Consider the following 13881-nt stretch of genomic DNA (forward strand, 5'->3'; position numbering starts at 1 on the left):
ATCACACATTGGATGATGGGTGACGACGATAGCCATTGCAAGGTTGAAGTACATTCATATCCTTCACCGACACAGATCTACAGAAGCGAGAGCCCAGGAGCCTTCAGCTCGTCTCGGTCTATGTAACCCATGGCGTTAACCAGCATAAAAATAAAAAGCCTTCGGCAGGTTGAGATGTGGAGTCCGTTACTTGAGGCCACAATATTCATTTGCTTGATTGCATGAAGCCCACTACACGTCACGCATAGTCATGTTTCGGCATTTCTTCAGCTTGATCGCTGTTTGGGCAACCTTGGAAACAGGGAGGCGCTCTTCTCAAGAACACAGTAGCTTTTTTCTGTTGGCACCTTGCGCCTTACATTGGTTGGATGATAATTGAATTGCATCATCGGCCTCCTCTTACTTGACACTATATATAATTAGGTACGCATAGTCCTAGTAGGTAGGTCTTATGTGTTATCACGAACCGATTCCCTTTGATAATCCTCCTCGCTCTTATAATGGCTCCCCAAGATCAATGTCAAGAAGCCAAGGGCCGCTTGAATTTAGCAAAAGTTTTCAAGCAGGAAATTCACCTCTCATATCATTATATGCGAAGCAACCTCGACCTTGCTTTTTTGCCTTTTTTGGTATTCCCGATAGCGTCATTGCTACACAGGGAAGCAGATATATTCGAGATCCTGCGTTCGCTTGCCAGTAATAAACCTTGCAAAATATTTGAAAGACCCCTGGAGTGCTAAGTTCATTGATAGATGCCATAACATATGGATTCCTGTATGCCTACACGATCGATCTTGCAAATAACGCCGAAGGAGATAGCTTGGAAGATGCGATCAATAAGCCCAATCGACCAGTCGTCTCCGGAAAAACGAGCGTCGCTGCAACAAAAGTCAGGTACTATGTCTCGACTGGGGCTTGGATCATATACAGCTACATCCTCAATGTCCATATATGGACCATGCTCTGGATATTTACCGTTTTCAGCTCGTACATACTCCACACGGCTAAATTTGGGCCTGCGAAAGATCTCTCTATATCATTAGGTTGTGTTGCTCAGCTGATGGCCTGCTGGGAGCTTGGAGGTTCAAAATCCGAATTTGGATGGCCCTGGGTGAAGATAATTGCGACTTGGGTTTTCTTCACTGCGCCGATTCAGGATTTTCGCGATGTTCCTGGTGATAAGGCCAGCGGTCGTCGAACAACACCAATGCTGCTTGGAGATATTCCAGGTATGTCATGCAATCTCCAGGAAGCCACATTTTACTGACTATGTTATCTAGCCCGCATTTATACGTCCTGTAATCTTGTTCTCTTCGAGGTCAGCTGCTTGTTATGACAAATCTAACAATGACTGACAATCTATCGCAGTACTTTTATATATTTCACTGGGTGTTAAATCAACAGCACAAGAAAACGACACTGTTGATCTCGTTCATCATAGCTGTCATGACCATAACGCTCATCTTTCGTATAGCCTTTCTCAGGAACATCGAAGATGACCGGGTTTCATATAGATGGTACTCAGCCTTGTACCTTTCTCTACTGGTTGCCGCTTGTCTTGCAATTGGGAAAATTTAAACGATTCACAAAATCCCGATGGCTAGGCTTGAATTGACAATCTTATGCTGGCAACACTATTATGGAAAGAATATGATTCCAGTGCCATGAAGCATATTTGCGATGCAAAATACTACGCGCGTGGTTGTTGATCTATCCCCGTAGGAACTGTGCCGGCGGATCAGATCTTGCTCCGCGTCCTTCACCAAAGAAGGTGAGGTGGGAAAGAGAAAGACGTAAGAGAAAGCTCTGGTTGTTCATAAATCAAATTACATTTATTCAATCTGTTCACACAGCATTTACCCCTTGTTTCTGGCAGCCTAACCAATATTTAGCCTGGGCAGGAGTCTCAGGGAAGTAAGAGGTTGATGGAACTCCCAGAAGCTAGCGAATTTCAGAGTGGGACTAGAGACGAAGGTCCCGTGTCGGGACTGAAAGTCTAAGAGTGTGGAGGTAAATCTGATTTCGAACATTACTATACCTAATAAGTAAAATGTCTCCACTTCACATCGAAACCAAATGTGGCGTCATTAAGCGCATTGCTGATCGATCTCCATGCGAACGATGTCACATGATATTGTTATAATTAGGCTAGAAATGTTTGGCATATCTCATCTTGTGTTAAATTAGGGTCTATAGGCAGCGACAATCTCTTGAACATTAAGAAATCAATTGACCTTCTAATTTGGTCCGACTATCAATTAAATACAGGCTCGGGTTATATCATCATAGCGAAAATTCGAAAATCACAGAGAATTCTGCTCAGTGACCACAGCAGTCTCTTGTTTCTTGGTTTGGATTCCAGACAGGCCATATACTGTGATGAAAGCCATACCCAGGAAGGCAGACACGCAGGAAAAGACCATCGCGACGATACCCTTTGCTGTGAATCCAGCAGGTAGCCACGGGAGCTGCTTGTTTTGACCAGTAAGGTCGAGCAGGTCTACAGTGTTAGCCGCGGCATTTCCCTCGTAAGAGATGTCGGCGGCCTTGCAGATGCTGATTTCGCTGTCGCTCAACGACATCTGCTTTTGAAGCTCTTTGGGGGCTTCGATGAATGACATTGCCAAGCCCTGCTGCAAGTGCCAGTCGATGTGGCAGTGGAAGAACCAGACACCCGGGTTATCGGCGACGAATCGGATGACAAAGTTGCCCTGCGGTGGTGCGACAAAGGTGTCTCGGCGAGCAGGGTAGGCCGGGAAGCTGCTGGAGGGGTTCTCGGTAGCGTTATAAGCGACTGGGTCGCCATCCACGAAGTCGTAGAAAGAAGCACCGTACGAGGGAGTGCGGCTGACGACTTGGAAGTTGTGGCCGTGCAAGTGGAAGGGGTGGGAACCCGTGTCTTGGTTGTTGAGGATTACCTCAATGACCGCGTTATGCTCGAGGATGAACGGGTGTGTGTATTCGCCGTAAACCTCGGAATTTGTGGCAAAGTCCCCGGATGTAAGGACGGAGTACAATGTTGGGACCTTAGGCTTCGTGTAGGTGATATTGTTGAAGAACGCGTAACCGGCTCCATTGTCGAGGTTGGCCATGATGACATCGACCTCAATGGTCATGTCTGGGTCTGGAAGCAATGCCATCCGGTCGTGAGGAACAAGTTTGAAGTCATCATATGGAACAAGGTCAGAGGCAGTGTCCACAGTCATCACAGCTTGTGGATGCGCCGCACTGCTGTTGTACTCAAGCCAGTTGGTCTGGTTGAGCTGAAGGGTAGGCAAAATTGTATCTAACAATTCCGAGTCGGCAACGGTCACGATCGGATAGTTTTTATCCGTGGAGTTTTTCATGGTCACCAAGATAGAATAACGTTGTGCCACTGCAATGTAGAGAGTGTCGGCCTCTTGTTCATCAACGTACACGCCATCAATTTCGACAATACGGAAAGTGTGGTCCTCGATATAGAAATACTGCGCCACAAAGGCACCAATATTGATCAATCGCAACAAATACGTCTTTCCCGCCTCGACGGGGATATTCGTAGCGCTCACAGTATCATTGAAGAGGAATGAATCAGGCACCGGCTCGGCTCCAGTAGGATTTTCAACACGAATAAATGGGATATCCTCGACAAGCTCGTGGTACCAATCACTCACTGTCACGGTATATTCTTCATCATACATATCATTGAAGTATGATTGATTATCGTGCACGATCAAAGCTTGGCGGTACCCGTCTGGGTAACAGGCATCGGTGTGGCAATGGTACCAATAAGTGCCATTTTGGGGGATAGTAAAGTTATAGGTAATCGAGGAACCAGGAGCGACTGGGCACTGGGTAACCATCGAGGGACCGTCCATGTTATTGGTTCCATTCTGGAACATGCCATGCCAGTGGATGGAGGTGTCCTTGTCGCCAAGGCCGTTATACATATTAACAATCAGGCGATCACCCTTGTCTACCTCAATGACAGGCAGGGGCCACTGGCCGTTGACACCCACCACCTTGCGCTCATGGAGACCGTCGGGGTTCACATTAACCCATGTGACGTTGAAATCCAGATTCACCGTCTTCGCCTGACAGTATTGCACAAAGGGCAGTACTGCCATAAGCCATAACGATAGGCTGTGTAAGATAACCATGTTGTGTTTGACGCGTTCGCCAAGGGGTGAAGGTGAAGAAGATCCCGGTTCAAGGGAAAATTAATGAACGAAAACCCCTCGGAACCATAGGAGAAGTAGAGATTGATTAGCAAAAAAAAACACGAACCCTTGGTCAATCCCGGTAATAGCCAGAAAGTCAAAGCCCCGCCCGGGTTCTGGACGATCGTTTTCCAATTAATCTTCCGTGCCCTAATCAGATGTTTGGAAAAGCGGCCAATGCGGGTTCACGTGTGAGTCAATCAGAGCTCCATTGGGTCGGCTCATATAACCAGCTGGCTTTGATTCGTATCGTTTCGGGAAATCGAGCACGCATGCTGTCGCTTCTGGCGACTCACTTCCATGACTTAGTGGAGCTTGAGTAGGAGCCCGTGGTCGTCGGGTATGGAATCTCCACCACGACGAATCACCATGCTAAACGTTGATGAAAAAGCTTACGCCAAGCTCAGGGGTGGATCCGCGTAATTTTCAAAATTACCTCTAGTTCATTTGCCGGACTACATGAGACCTTAACAAGCCGAGTGCTGCTCGTGTTTCTGTTCTTTAATTCTTGGATCCCTTCTCTTCTTAGCCTTGGGCCGTCAAAAGCACACCAGGCATCATGGGCAACAACCAAGTTTTCGCGGTCACCGGTAGGATTCGCGCCCCTTGTTTTTCGACAAAGTCACTAAACTAATTCGGCGCAATTTAGTGTTCTTTATTTGTTTTCGAGAATGTCTCGAGACGACGGTGGTTGTGTCGGTTCTACTGGCCTTCTTGAAGCAGTCGCTCTACAATGATGATCGCCCTACATATAAACGATTGGTAAAACAAGTATGTCGGACCTCGCTTCCAATTCAATGCGACTTTGTGCGCTAACAGCGACAGGTATGGTGGGGATGTGCGACAGGCCTATTGATTTGTCTGGCGGTTGGCGCGGGTATGATTGGTGCTTTCTACGGTCTTGGAACAGACGCTTTCTCAAGCACCGAGGACATTTGGGAAGGTGTTCTGGGAATTATCGCCTCGATCATCATCACCATTATGGGAGCTGCTCTCTTGCGCGTGTCTAAGCTACAAGACAAATGGCGGGTCAAGCTTGCTAAGGCCCTTGAGCAGGAGAAGAACCCCAATGAATCAAAGAAGGGTCGGGTCAAGAGATGGTTGGAGAAATACGCCATGTTTATCCTTCCATTCATCACCGTTCTCCGTGAGGGCCTTGAATGCGTTGTTTATGTCGGTGGCGTGGGATTAGGACTTCCGGCTACTTCTTTCCCATTGGCCGTCTTCTGTGGTCTTTTGGCTGGTGTTGCCGTGGGCTATCTCATTTACCGGTTCGTCAATCCCCTCCAAAAAGAAGACTATATGCGTAGAGCTAACCTTGAAATTATTCCTACAGGGGTGGACGAGAGACCTCGATGCAGATTTTCTTGATTATCTCGACTTGCTTCCTCTACCTCGTGGCTGGTGGTCTTTTCTCTCGAGGTGTCTGGTACTTTGAGAACAACGCCTGGAACAAGATTATCGGAGGCGACGCGTCCGAGACTGGCTCTGGTCCTGGATCCTATGATATTCGAAAGAGTGTCTGGCACGTGAACTGCTGTAACCCCGAGCTGGGAGGTGGTGGCGGTTGGGGTATCTTCAACGCACTTCTCGGTTGGACCAATTCGGCCGACTATGGCTCCGTGATCTCTTACAACCTATACTGGATCTGTGTGATGGTTGGCTACTCGCTGATGTTCTACCGTGAGAGACGTGGAGCTATTCCTGTCATTGATCCGGCCATGAACCGCATCGCACGGAGCAAGGCCAAGGCTAGAGCCTTCATTCTGCGCCGTCCCTATGAAGACCCGGTGGCACCTGTTGAGACAACAGTTTCCGTGCCGGAGAAGCGTGCCGAGGCTTCCCTTATAGCTCTTTAAAATTAATCAATCAGGACGCATTAGTCTTGATGTTTCATGAGATATAGAATACGGGTCCAATCAAAATAATCATATTGTGTTATATCAGAATAGGGGATTCTTTCTCGATTGAGTTGACGTATTTTATTTTTTGACCTTCAGTGTTTAAACAACGTATTTCACAAGCGCGGGAACCGCAAACTCCTCAAATTCCTCATAAAATCCCTCATTCCCAAGGTTTCAGTGAAGGTTTCCGAGCGTGGGCCCACCGTAAATCTTTTCCCCCGTGGACCCTATGTTACCTGGGCGTGTAGTGGGGCGCCAGGTTTGCTTGATAAAATTCAAGCATATGCTGGGTCCACCCTTGTATCAAGCTAGTATTTTAGATTGATAATGGTATCTTATCATACGAATTCAACAAAATCAGATATGCGGAAAAGTTTACTTGGTGGCTTCACCGAAGTCATTGGTACGCTCCGGTAAGATACGGAAACTTCAAATGCCGAGGATTCAACGAGTCTCGCTGGATTTGACTAAGATTGCACCGTTGGGTACGTTTGTCTCACAATTCTCCTTCCAGCTTAGCTTCCGAGCTGAGACCCTCTGATCTCGGTCTCGAATCACTGCCATTACCATCTTTTCGCGGGTGTTTCATGCTGAATTTTCCATGGACCCGGTATGACGCACAGGAAAGTTTACTGGTTTATCTGATTTGATTCTGATTTTGATTAGATAAAAAAAAATATAACCTTTACCACACTTGCCCTAGTCTTCCGCACGCGACAACCATTTTTCGCTGAGTACACCATGCCCTTAAGAACTTCCTGGTAGATTTTTAAGACTATAAATCGCTGCTGGTCTATGTCTAGTAAATATGGCGAGAATAGAAGTATCGAATGCCCAGCCTTGAGTGCCCCACAGCAATTTTGCAACGTCTCCCCTATCAGATCGTCGGGAGCGTAAATTCTACGATGATCTTCCGGCTGTGTTTCCTACCTTGATCTAAGAATCATCTTGGCATCTTGGCATGCTATGCTACAGGCTCAGACATGGCTCCATTCTACTCAGTATGGATATCTCGAATAGCGGAAGGACACCGAGCTTCCATCTTTGGAGCCAGTGGGGTCTGCCTTGATCCGAGTCTTGTCTCTTGGCTCACAGCAAGTTTCTTCGATGGGTTACTGATTGATAATTCTGCCCCTCCCAGTAGTCAGATTGGGCCGATCGGACTCCATAGAGATTTTCCTTTCATGTTTTGGACATTTTGACATTGAGTCTTTCTGGAAGAATCACAATGAGTGAATCCAAAGCCGCAAAGGCTGCTGCAAAGGCCGCTGCAAAGGTATTGCGCCAATCTAATAATGAGTGGAGCAACAAATACTTTGCCATTGCTGTCGGCTCAATAATGTGTCTTTTTGCTGTATACCACTGGTTAAGCGTGATTCACTTTCATTATGGCCCAAGGAAGAGTCATCCTGCCTTGTCTCGGAAGTATAGGTAACTTGAATCCATTCATTTCCATATGATCAAGAAAGAACTCATGCTTCTTGAATACAACAGACAAGCTCGACGCTTTCTTGCCAGCTCAGTCATGGGATTAAGAACAGATCGGTCTATTCTTTATATCATCTATTGGGCTATCAATTTGATCCTGGCCGTGACCAATGTTGACCTTACCGAGCTTTCATATGTGAGCTGATCTCAACCATTGCTTTACTTCGATTCTTTGCTGACGGGTTCCTGAATTGCTAGGTTGGTAAACGATTTGGCTGGTTCGTGCACTCTCCAGACACTTTCGACTTCTCCTGTCTCGTTATTGACAAGTATTGATTGATAGGATTTCCGTCGCAAATCTGGTGCTGTTGGTCTTCTTGGCCTTAAAGAACACCCCTCTCGCAATCTTGACCGCGAAATCCTATGAGAAGCTTCGTCCACTTCACAAGGTTGCCGGCTACACCTGTATCTTCACGAGTGTCCTGCATGCTATAGTGTACCTATCTGCGTGGTCAGAGACTGGAAAGCTCGAGAAAATGCAACTGAGAAAGAATTATTCTGGTGCCATTGCAGGTTTTTCCATGGTCATCATTGGCTTTTCAACCATCACCTACTTCATGCGAGGACATTATGAACGTGAGTCATCTGCCTGAATAATTTTATGTCCCCCAATACTGATAGCTCATAGTCTTCTACATGCTGCACCTCTCCATGTTCATCTTGATTATGATAACGGTGGGGATGCACCGTCCGGAATTCTCAAGTCACACTGTGATTATCATTATCTTCACTGCTTGTCTTTGGGTCATGGATCGCCTCATTCGAGGCGCAAAGATAGTGTGGAACTTCTTTGGGAATCATGCTACTGTGACAGCCTTACCTGACGATGCTCTTCGAGTAAAGCTCAGTCGCCGCATGTACTCCAGTCCCGGTTCCCATGCCTTCTTATGGGTTCCTGCCATCCGTTGGGTCGAAAGCCATCCGTTCACTCTACTTTCTTCGACCCCTTCGGAGTTTGTCATTAGAGTATATGACGGCTTTACGCGGGATTTGCATAAAACTGCTCAGCAGGCGCCGGGCATGTCTCTACGCTGCTCTGTGGATGGCCCCTATGGCCAAGTCCCCAACTTTAAGAAGTTTGATAAGGTCATTCTTATCGCCGGTGGCAGCGGTGCTAGCTTCACATTTGCGGTTGCGCTGGATCTGATCGAGTCAACTACTAAAGTGGTCAAGTCTATTGATTTCATCTGGGTAGTAAGAAACTACGGTGAGTGGTATTCTGCCGCTGAGACAACGAATTTTCTAGCATTGTCTGACTTCTTCCATAGAGAGCCTCGAATGGTTTGCTCAAGAGCTGAAGCAACTTGAGTCTCACCCGGAAGTGAATCTGATCATTCACATCACTCGCCCGACCGATATTACCGGACTATCATCCCCTACCTCCACAGGCTCAGTCTCAGAAAAGGTTTCTGTGAATGGAGATGTAGCTTCAGCGGAGCCTTCTTTAACTGTTTCAGCCAATGACCTTGAGAAGAGCGCTTTGCAAACGTTTACGCCCAAGCTACCTTCGGTTAATGAGATCCGATCCGGGCGCCCTGATATTGGCAATCTCATCGAAGCCGCTGCCACTTCAGGTGGCAACTTAGACGATCGTGTCATTGTTGGTGCTTGTGGACCTAGCGACCTTATGAGTACGATACGCAATGCCGTTAACAATGATATTCGTGATGACGGGGTATCGATAACGCTTTACACTGAGGTAAGTTGAGGAACGCCAGACGAAAAACATGACTAATATATCAACTTAGGAATTCGAATGGTGAATCCCACCAATCGTGGATATAGAAGCATTTTCTGTTTGAAAGAGCGGGTCTCTTGATCTGGCCCAAAAATTGAGGATTATGACATGTCTGGAAACTACCAGAATTTGATGAAGACAACCTCTTTCGGTCCTCGGTCCTCGGTCCTTTATCAAGTCGCTACGTGGGATCCCACATCATGAGAGTGACCTATATCAGCTGAGACAGATGGATTGACAGTTATATTGCTCAAAAGGAACGGGACCAGTAGGTACTTGACTCCGTCAAGCATGATGAGGTCAATCATTCATAGCCTTCTGTTGGGAATTCCCGCCGTCGCCATCAGTCGATAAGGCATATACGTCTGATGTGCAGGGGCAACATAACTGGCCACACAGTCCATTGGCTCGTGAAAACCCCAATTGCGCTCCCAATCTGACCACGAAAAATACAATTGTGGAGATATTTTATACTGGTACTCTTGGATTTCGCAGTCTTGTGATTTTCCATTGACTAATAAAATCAAATATTCACATTAAACCTTGATTCTCCGACTAAGCTCCTCCGTTCCAGCCGATTTGTCCAGATCAACCTTCCGACCAAGATTAACCCTTGGCCCTAGAGCTCTCCTAATAATCCACTCCTTACTACTAACATCCTCTTCAACCTCGTTGCCCTCCAAAGGCGGAATCAGGTTCCCCTCCAACCGCCGCAGTATAACCTCATCCTCAGGACGTGCAAAGTAAACAAGACTATACCTTGTGCACTCAGCTTGCGCACCAGGTGGCGCACTAACGCGATGAATATTTGAGCGTAAGAGCCCATTGCTGAATTTCACCATTGCGTCACCGAGATTGATTATCGCATGCCCTGGTAGTGGACGTACGTAGACCCAGTCGTCCGTTCCGGGCATTTGGACTTGGAGCCCGCCGAGTCGGTTGAGTAGGACTGTTACTGAGCCAAAGTCGGTGTGTTGGCCTAGTGCGACTCGTCTGTCGTTCATGGGTTGGGGTGGTGCTTTTACCCAGCGGATTTGATCGCCGCTTAGAGCGCTTTGGCGATGCATGTCTGGTAGTGTTTTTTCTGGGAGGCCTAGTTGGTCGTTGAGGATCGTGAGGATTAGCGTTACGATGGCATGGGAGTTGCGCATGAAGGATTCGATGGGCTTTCTGTTTTGATTGAGGAGGCTTGGTGCTGGAAGTTGCTCTGAGATGCCGAGAATATCGTCTTTTGAGACCTGTTCACTGTCAGACCTCTGGTTCAGAAGGAATTGACATGAGACTCCCTTAGGAGAAGAGGGTTGGCTCGGAGATGAAAACAAGAATAGAAAGGCAGTTTAGCTCACATTGTAGAACTCATTCCGATCCAAATTCCCCTCCTTGTCCACGACCGCTACACCTTGCGCTTTATACCCAAAGTATGAGTTCTGCTTGCTAAAGTCATACTTGTTCTTCTCTTCTAAGCAGAGTTCGAACAGCTCTTTGCCTACCCCAAACAACTTGTCGACATCTTGGAGTAGGGAAGATCCGAGCTGAGAATCTTGGAAGTCTAAGTAGAAGAATCCAATTTCCACAGATGCTTCGAAAAGGCGGTCCAGTTCTAATTTATCTCCTGCTAGTAGCTTGCCGAGGGACAGCCGAAGGAGAGGAGCGGTGGGTATGTCGGTGGGAAAGGGTGGGAGGTCGGGGAAGTTCGTATTGAAATTTTTCGAAATCTGGGACTGCATTCTGGAAAATACTGGATGGAAATGGCTGTAAGATTGTGGGCTGTATCTTGACACTTGATCATGCGGCTTTGGAAGTACATGCAACCTTATATGTTGTGAACTGCGGGGGAATACGGGGTAACCGAGGAAAGCGTCCACATGGCTTGAACACGCGGTGGGTACACTGAGCCTCTTCAATGTAAAACTTATCTGTCGAAATAGACCACTCTGAGCGACAGGCAAGATTAGCTAGATCATGTTGGCGTCTTTCATTAGATCAAGCTACATACTAGAGTGGGGTCGTGGGCGACCTAGGCATAATGGACCCCGATCGAGATAGAATCGAGGACTCACAATCCTGGCCTGTCATTTTCTTCAATGGCTACGTATTGAATACTATGGTATATAGCCAGGCAATATATCAAGAACGTAGTCATAGCTTACAATCCTTCATTGCAGTTATCCCGTATGGTAGACAAGATCGTGGTATAATATAACATACAAAAAGCGCCGCGTCCATCCACCACATGCCCAAGATCCTACACAAAAAAAATGCTAAACCTCAAAGATTTCCCCCATTCCCACACCGGCACCCTCGGCACCAGCACGACTGTCAACCAGGTCCAAGCGCCAGGAGTTCCAGTCGCGAAGCTTACGCTTGATTTCACGAACCCATTCGACACGTTTACGTGCTTCTTCCTCGGCTTGGGCACGTCTGAACTCCGCTTCATCGAACTCATCTTCCAGGTTCTCCTCGGAAAGCAGTTCGAGACTGCCGCGCGTTGCAGGACCATGCGGGTGAGGCGGGTTAGAGGAGCCGGCGCGAGCGCGGTTGGGGTTATTACCACCTGTGAACGCCGCAAACCCGCTTGATAGCACAGTCGAAAAAGACGAGTGTTGTTGCTGGTACGCCATACTGCGGCGGCGGGCGTGGTCCGGACGACCACCGACAAGATCGACGTCGTCAAAGGCGTTGGCTGCAGCATCACCAGCGGAGTATTCAGGGTTCTCGTCAGAAAAAGGCTGGCCCGTGAGTTCATGGCGTCTCTCCTCCCAGACCCCGCGGCGGAGATCGAAGACTTCGCCTTCCAGCTCGCGAATACGGCGCTCAAGACGCTGGCGTTCTTCATCCTCAAGCTCATCCAAGGCATCGTCGTCGGTTCCTCCAGCATCGCGTTTCTTCATGCGATCAAGCTCTTCGCGGAGCCGAAGATTCTCGTTCTCAATGCTGGCTAGTTTTTTGCGAAGCACAGCGGTCTCCTTGTCGGACTTTTCGCTCTCGCGAAGCCTGGCTTGATGACGGGTCTCCGATTCTTTATGCAGGTTGCCCATGGCCTGAAGTTTTTTCTCCAGCGTTTCTATCTTCTTGTCGGCCTCGGTCTTTCCGTCCTTGAGGCCTTCAATTTCTCGCTCTAGAGTCTTGATCAGGGTCTCAGTGGACGTCTTGTCCACGCCTTCTTTCACGGCTTTCTCCGAAGCCCGCGTCAACGCTTGCTTGGTGTCTGCTAGCTCACTTTGGGACTTCTCAAGTGCAATTTGGCCCTGGGAGACCTTCTCTTCCAAGGCCGCAAGCTGGTTCTCATGCGCACTATTAGAGGATGACTGGGAGTTTATTTGAGCTCGCAAGTTTGAAATCTCCAGCTCCATAGCCTCGATTGTAGTCGATTTAGACTCCAGCTGGCGTACAAGGTCAGCCGGGGGTGACTCTGATTGTCCAGGTACAGCGCTGGAATTGTTGCGGTGTGATCGGGACTGGAGCTGTGAGTTTTGTCGTTGTAGCGAAGCAATTTCTTCTTTCTGTAGCAAGCGATTAGCATATCATCTTCTTCCGCTCATCACCATATTCAGTAACACATACCAATGACTCAATACCAGCGGCCTTCTCCTCTGCCTTCTTCAATTTCTCTCGCAGCTCCACCGCATCCACGCTGGCCTCCCGAAGATCCTCTAACTGATCCTCGGTCTTTCGCCAGCGCGCTGTCGCATCAGTCAGCTCATTCTCCATACGCTTGTTATCCCTTTCCAAATCTTCAATCCGCATTGACTGTTTCCGAAACACTTCGTGCACCGAGTCCCCATCACCAGTCAGGGGCGGTAGTGATGGCGGGGGCGATTTATGAGTTATTGGAGATGGCGAGTGGCTGCCTTGAGACACAGAAGTCTTGCGGAAAGATGACGAGCGCATCTTCGATTGGATTGACAAGGATGGCGCGCGGCCATGGCCCGCTCGGGGAGTATCCAGTCGAGCGAGTTGTGGCTCTGCGTCTGGGTCTGGGGAGCCGGGCGCTGGGGGCATGGGTTCGGTTGGGGACCCAATAGACTCATCGCACTTTTCTTGCGCTTCTGGCTCAGCTGTTACTGACTCCGGATCGGTCGGCTGCTCGGTGCTGGTCTCTGTAATGGCATCTTCCTGCGGCTTCTCCTCGGCGGGGCCATCTGCTAGTGGGCTGTCTGCTGCCACTGCAGTCTCTTCGGTCGAGGCATTTTCGGCTGCCTTGGATATATCTGTATCTTTGGAGGTTTCGGTGTCGGGTGAGGTCTTCTTATTGGCCTTTTTCTTCTGTTTCTGGAGCTGGGCCACCTGCAAAACATTGTTTGTTAGTGATGTACACCGGATAATGAGACGATACATACTCTTTTCTTGGCGGCAGCCAGCTTCTCAGCTTTAATGCGCTCCTCCTCGTCAGCCATGATTGTTATTGATCAAGTGGAAGCAATGGAGTAGGTGGTGGGGAAGACTGGAAGTGAACGGGGAGAATGGACAGCTTTCCCCATCAGGTGCACGGACCACTTACTATGTATACTATGGCATCATGGGCTATCTGGAAGATAGCAAGCTCTAGCGC

The 13881-nt window shown here is 48.3% G+C and overlaps 6 protein-coding genes across 6 annotated transcripts; 3 read left to right on the forward strand and 3 right to left on the reverse strand.

Annotated features, from left to right (window-relative positions):
* Window positions 1–1060: 1060 nt before the first annotated feature.
* Window positions 1061–1336, forward strand: N7503_009270 (uncharacterized protein; the record flags this gene model as incomplete). The annotated part of the gene is made up of 2 exons (XM_057068817.1): window positions 1061–1229; window positions 1281–1336. 2 exons carry the CDS (start codon window positions 1061–1063, stop codon window positions 1334–1336), a joined length of 225 nt encoding a protein of 74 aa, XP_056919672.1.
* Window positions 1337–2303: 967 nt separating this feature from the next.
* Window positions 2304–4139, reverse strand: N7503_009271 (uncharacterized protein; the record flags this gene model as incomplete). The annotated part of the gene is made up of 1 exon (XM_057068818.1): window positions 2304–4139. The coding sequence occupies one exon, from the start codon at window positions 4137–4139 to the stop codon at window positions 2304–2306; it is 1836 nt and encodes a 611-aa protein (XP_056919673.1).
* A 619-nt stretch (window positions 4140–4758) lies between these two features.
* Window positions 4759–6058, forward strand: N7503_009272 (FTR1 family protein; the record flags this gene model as incomplete). The annotated part of the gene is made up of 4 exons (XM_057068819.1): window positions 4759–4789; window positions 4849–4970; window positions 5025–5470; window positions 5536–6058. The coding sequence occupies 4 exons, from the start codon at window positions 4759–4761 to the stop codon at window positions 6056–6058; spliced, it is 1122 nt and encodes a 373-aa protein (XP_056919674.1).
* Window positions 6059–7331: 1273 nt separating this feature from the next.
* On the forward strand, window positions 7332–9354 carry N7503_009273 (ferric reductase family protein; the record flags this gene model as incomplete). Its single annotated transcript, XM_057068820.1, has 7 exons — window positions 7332–7534; window positions 7598–7727; window positions 7790–7809; window positions 7875–8167; window positions 8220–8798; window positions 8860–9290; window positions 9340–9354. The coding sequence occupies 7 exons, from the start codon at window positions 7332–7334 to the stop codon at window positions 9352–9354; spliced, it is 1671 nt and encodes a 556-aa protein (XP_056919675.1).
* Window positions 9355–9865: 511 nt separating this feature from the next.
* Window positions 9866–11056, reverse strand: N7503_009274 (putative oxidoreductase, 2OG-Fe(II) oxygenase family; the record flags this gene model as incomplete). The annotated part of the gene is made up of 2 exons (XM_057068821.1): window positions 9866–10567; window positions 10676–11056. 2 exons carry the CDS (start codon window positions 11054–11056, stop codon window positions 9866–9868), a joined length of 1083 nt encoding a protein of 360 aa, XP_056919676.1.
* Window positions 11057–11590: 534 nt separating this feature from the next.
* Window positions 11591–13726, reverse strand: N7503_009275 (uncharacterized protein; the record flags this gene model as incomplete). The annotated part of the gene is made up of 3 exons (XM_057068822.1): window positions 11591–12832; window positions 12894–13616; window positions 13670–13726. The coding sequence occupies 3 exons, from the start codon at window positions 13724–13726 to the stop codon at window positions 11591–11593; spliced, it is 2022 nt and encodes a 673-aa protein (XP_056919677.1).
* Window positions 13727–13881: the final 155 nt, after the last annotated feature.

This window comes from Penicillium pulvis (assembly GCF_028828015.1).
Source record: "Penicillium pulvis strain IBT 33274 chromosome Unknown contig_7_segment1_segment0, whole genome shotgun sequence".
NCBI lineage: Eukaryota > Fungi > Ascomycota > Eurotiomycetes > Eurotiales > Aspergillaceae > Penicillium > Penicillium pulvis.